The sequence below is a fragment of the Nicotiana tomentosiformis genome, chromosome 6 (genome assembly GCF_000390325.3).
Source record: "Nicotiana tomentosiformis chromosome 6, ASM39032v3, whole genome shotgun sequence".
NCBI classification, from domain to species: domain Eukaryota; kingdom Viridiplantae; phylum Streptophyta; class Magnoliopsida; order Solanales; family Solanaceae; genus Nicotiana; species Nicotiana tomentosiformis.
This window is the reverse complement of record NC_090817.1, coordinates 58,738,955-58,744,147: the sequence shown is the minus strand read 5'-3', so window position 1 is coordinate 58,744,147 and position 5,193 is coordinate 58,738,955. Positions and strand designations below refer to the sequence as shown.

The following is a 5,193-nucleotide window of genomic DNA, read 5'->3' as shown; positions in this document are numbered from 1 at the left end:
ACTCTAATCTCGAAAATTCTGGCATCGCTAAGGTAATAGTCTTGGCATGGCAATCAAGAATGATGTGATATGGAGATAACCAGTCCATGCCCAGGATGACCTCAAAGTCGATCATATCAAACAACAGAAGGTCCGCTCTAGTCTCGTAACCACAGAACGTGACCACACAGGACCGGTAGATCCGACCCACAACCACAGAATCGCCCACAGGAGTGGACACATAAATAGGAGTACCCAAGAACTCACGAAGATTATCCAGAAATTGAGCAAACAGAGATGACACATATGAATAGGTAGACCCTGGATCAAATAATATCAAAGCATCCCTATCGCATACAGAAATAGTACCTGTGATCACGGCATCTGAGACCAATGCATCTGGTCTAACCGGAAAGGCATAGAATCTGGCTGGAGTGCCGGTGGGTTGGCCCCGCCTGAATGAACAGTACCTGACTGGCCTCTACCTCTAGGACGGCCCCTACCAGCTTGCCCTCTACCTCTGGGCGGCCGGACAGCCGGTGCTAAAATTATGGGTTGCTGGCCCTGCTGCACTACCTTGCCCTGAAGCCTGGGGCAGAATCTCCTCAGGTGACCGAGATCTCCGCACTCGAAATAACCCCTCGGTGCGGCAATCTGATGCCCTGATGTCTGACTCTGATGGCCTGTCAGCCAACTGGAAGAAGCCTGAATAGCTGGTGGGCAGTATGAACTCTCCGACATGGCACTGAAATAGGAGCTGGAAGAACCCTGGTGACCTGAGTACCCACTGGAAGAACCTTGGATGGCTGGTGGGCGAAAAGAACTCTCTGGCATGGCACTGAAATAGTGGCACGCGGGAGCACCTCGAGGAGGTAGTGGTGATGGATTTGGGGGCCTACTAGGCTGACCCCTCCCAAACTGTCCTATGCCCCTAGCCGGGGCACCTCTAAACTCTCTAGAGAAACGGGCCCTCTTGTCCTGTTGCATCTGCTCCCTCCCCCTCTGATGGTAGCCCTCAATCCTCCGAGCAATTTCCACTACTAGCTGATAAGAAGTCCCCATCTCAACCTCTCGGGCCATATTGACCCTAATACCGGAGTGCAGCCCCACAACAAACCTCCGCACTCTCTCTGCGTCTGTAGGAAGTATCATAAGTGCATGGCGAGATAACTCAAAAAACCTCGCCTCATAGTCGGTCACTGACATCTGACCCTGCTCAAGCTGCTAAAACTGATACCGCAACTCTTTCCTCTCGGAGGGTGGAATATATCTATCCAGGAAAAGTTGCGTGAACTGGCTCCAAGTCATGGGAGGAGAACCTATTGGTCTGCCAAGAAGATAAGATTGCCACCATCTACGGGCCCGGCCCTCTAGCTGGAAAGTAGTAAAGTCAACCCCATGACACTCCAGTATCCTCATGTTGTGCAGTTTGTCCCTGCACCTATCAATGAAATCCTGGGCATCCTCATGACGCTCGACCCCGAAGATAGGATGGTGTAACCTAGTCTATCTGTCCAATAACTTCTGCGGATCGCCGTCCGCAGTCAGTCTAGGCCTAGGTATAGCTACCGCAACTGGCCGGGCTTCGCCCACGGGTAGTGCACCCGGGGTCTGATATACTACAGTTGCGTGCCCATGAGCCTGAGCAGTAGGGGTTTGTGCTCCCTCTCCTACCTGAGATATGGCTGGGTCCGCTGGAAATAAACCATCCTGAGTTATGGTGTCCATGAATCGCATCATACGGCCCATGACCTCCTGAAAGCCCAGTGCTATCATGAAATCTACCATGGTTGGCTCTGTGACAGGCACCTCGCCCTGCTCCTCAATAATGGGATCCTCCACCGGATCAGCTAGTGGTGCTACTGGGGCAGCTCTGGGTTGCCCTCGTCCCCTACCTAGGGCCGGTGCCCTCCCCCTACCTCTGCCTCGGCCTCTAGTAACGGGGGGAGCAGCTCCTCCCTGGTTTGGAATGTCCGTTGTGCCCGTCCTTACCATCTCTCAGAGAATAGAAGAAGGAAATTTAGTATACCATCAATTGCACGATAGGAGATGAATAATGAGTAGTTTCCTAAGACCTCATAGCCTCTCGAAGAAAAGTACGGACGTCTCCACACCGATCCGCAAGACTCTACTAGGCATGCCCATAACTTGTGAGACCTACGTGAACCTAGGGCTCCGATACCATGTTGTCACGACCCAACTCCATGTCAGGTTGTGATGGCGTCCAGCACCGTTACTGGACAAGCCAACAGTGAACAACTTTGTGACTTCCCATTTTTTTTGTTTATTAAGCGATTCCAACATTTAGCTTTACTTATATTTAAAGCATTTTATAAATAAAAGATTTTAAAGGCAAAAAATCAAAAACATCTAAAAGAAGTTATAACTATTGAATTACAACCCAAAAAAATCAAAGTCTACTAATACGTGCCAAGATCTGGTGTCACAAGTGTGTGGGCAACTAGTAGAATATACAAAAGATGACTATCCTACTGTCTGAAACAGAATAGACAGATAAAAATAAAAGAGAAACTCTGGCATGCTGCTGAACAGCTCCGAAGGAGCAGCTCACCGTGAAGTCTCGGTCCAAGATCAGGTATGTTCGTCGGGCGGATAACTAGATGCATCAGCCTCAGATCCTATACAATTAAGTACAGAAGCATAGTATGAGTACATAAACAATATGTACCCAGTAAGTATCCCGTCTAACCTCGCAGAAGTAGTGACGAGGGGTTGACTTGACACCTACTAGACCAATAATAATGTAATAAAAGTATTATGCTAAGCATGGATATCATGAATGGTACTGTCAGTTTAACAACAGGAAAAGATAAGTCCTTCTTTCATAATTATAACTTAAATTTAAGTAATACCATTTAGGAACTTACATTTCAAGGCATTTAAGCAGAATAAATCATGGAGAATTTCCAAATAATTAGCATGCGCAATTATGCCGAGGTCATACGGCCCGGTCCAACATAATATTAAATTGTGCACTGCCGGAGGGTCGAATGGCGCGAATTATAGATGCATCTATTTACTACCGAGGCGCTCGGCCCGATCCACAAATAACAATTATTTTCAAGAAAACACAAGTTTCTCATTTACAGTCAAGTATCTCATACAAACCTTCAAGTAAGTGAATTTAACCTCATACAATTCTTTTATCAATTTCTATCATGACTAAGTGATTATATTAGTAAGTAAAGGCACAAACATTCCAAGTATAGCATGATACGGGTCCTAGACTACCCGGACAATAGCATAATAGTAGCTACGTATGGACTCCCGTCACCTCGTATGTACGTAGCCCCCACAATTAGGTACAAACATTTATTTAATTCACCTATGGGGTTAATTTCCTCTTACAAGGTTAGAAATGAGACTTATTTCATCTCAAAGCCTATTTCTCAATTCAAGAACGCACTCAAACCTCCAAATTTGATGCCAAACGACTCGAAGCTAGTCAAATATTACAAAGACTAATCAATCTATGCTCAAAAGTTCATAATTCCACCATTTAAGTGATTACCCAACCTAAATTGCAAGATTCCTAAAATTCACCCCCAGGCCCACGTGCCCGGATTTTGGAAATCTTTAAAGAAAGTTGTTACCCATAATCTTAGGAACATAAATATATGATTTTTACTAAATTCCATAACGAATTTCGTGGTTAAATCCCATTTTTATCAAAAACCTAGGTTTTCATCTAAACCCATAATTTTCACTAATTTACATGTTATAACCTACCCATAAACCATTTATTAAACTCACATTTGATAGGAATTACTTATCTCAACTAATTGATGGAAATCTTCTCTCTAACCAGCTCCAAAATCGCCCCCAAGAAGAGTAAGAAGTGAGCAAAAGTGCTCAAAGTCCGATTTAAAACATCACTGCCCTTCAGCGACTTCCGCACATGCGGTTAAAATGGCGCACCTGCGATTCCGCTTCTGCGAAAAGCTTGTGCATGTGCGGACAAAAACCAAGCTGTCTCATCTCGCTTCTGCGCCCAGGTGATCACACCTGCAGCCATGCATCAGAGACAAACGACGCGCATTTGCGACACTACCCGCTCTTGCGATGCCTGCCTTTGCACCTGCGCTTTCGCAGGTGCGGTCCTTCTTCTGCTTCAGCGATGGCTTTGAAGCCTATGTTGGGATTCATCTGCGATCATGGGGCTCGCACCTGTGGCTGACCAAGCGCAGGTGCGATTATGACAGCAGCTGGAGCTTCAGCTTTGGCTTCCAAATTCCAACTTGGTCCGAGCCTGGTCTGATTGACACTCGGGGCCCCGTCCGAACGTACCCACAAGTTTGAAATTAGAAAAGGGACTTGCTCGAACTCTCGGAACAACCGAAACAACATTAAAACTAAGAATCACACCCTAAAACCAATTGAATCAAATTTAAGAACTTCAAGTTCTTCAATTTACTTCCAATGCGCCGAAACGTACTTATACCACTCGGAATGACACTGAATTTTGCGTGCAAGTCTTAAATGAAACTACGGAACTATTCCCGGTATCAGAATTCCATTTGGACCTCGATATTACCAAAACCCGCTCCAAACTAAATTTTAAGGAACTTCTAAAACCTTCAAGAACCGACTTTCACTATTGGGCACCAAAATGCTCACGGGTCATCCAAAACAAGATCCGAATATACGCCCAAGTCCAAAATCATTATACAAACCTATTAGAACTGTCAAATCCTGATTCCGAGGTCGTTTAATCAAAATGTTGACCGAAGTCAAACTTGGCCTTTCAAGCCAACCTTAAAGAACCAAGTGTTTCGATTTCAACCCAAACTTTTCCAAATCCCGAACCAACCGTCCCCGCAAGTCATAAATCAGTAAAAGCATGAACGGAAAGTCTTATTTAGGGGAACGGGGTTCTAGAAAGCAAAATTACGGTCGGGTCGTTACAAATGGTGTCCCTCACCTCTTGGAGTTGCAAATTCCACCTTTCGAATTGTTGATGCATAGCTTGCAAGGTAAAATCATTTCTTGCTTTGATTTCGGCTTCTTGAAGAACCCTTCATTCAATATCACTACATGTACGTGACATCTTAAATAATTAAATTGTATCAGACAAATTGACTTTCCCTCAATTGTTCTCACACACACTTTGCCTTTTTCTCTCTCGAAATAACCTTTGAACAAAATATTTTGTAGATTTATAGTTAAACCCAACTCGTATAAAGTTCTTAGTAG

General features: G+C 44.9%; 1 protein-coding gene across 1 annotated transcript; it reads right to left on the bottom strand.

The window, feature by feature from the left end:
• Positions 1-354: 354 nt before the first annotated feature.
• Positions 355-1,185, bottom strand: LOC138894056 (uncharacterized). Its single transcript, XM_070178730.1, has one exon. It carries the CDS (start codon positions 1,183-1,185, stop codon positions 355-357), a length of 831 nt encoding a protein of 276 aa, XP_070034831.1.
• Between the last annotated feature and the right edge of the window lie 4,008 nt (positions 1,186-5,193).

What these genes read in the sequence shown, in the direction of transcription:
- LOC138894056 (XM_070178730.1), bottom strand. Translation starts at nt 1,185, where the DNA reads ATGTCAGTGACCGACTATGAGGCGAGGTTTTTTGAGTTATCTCGCCAT.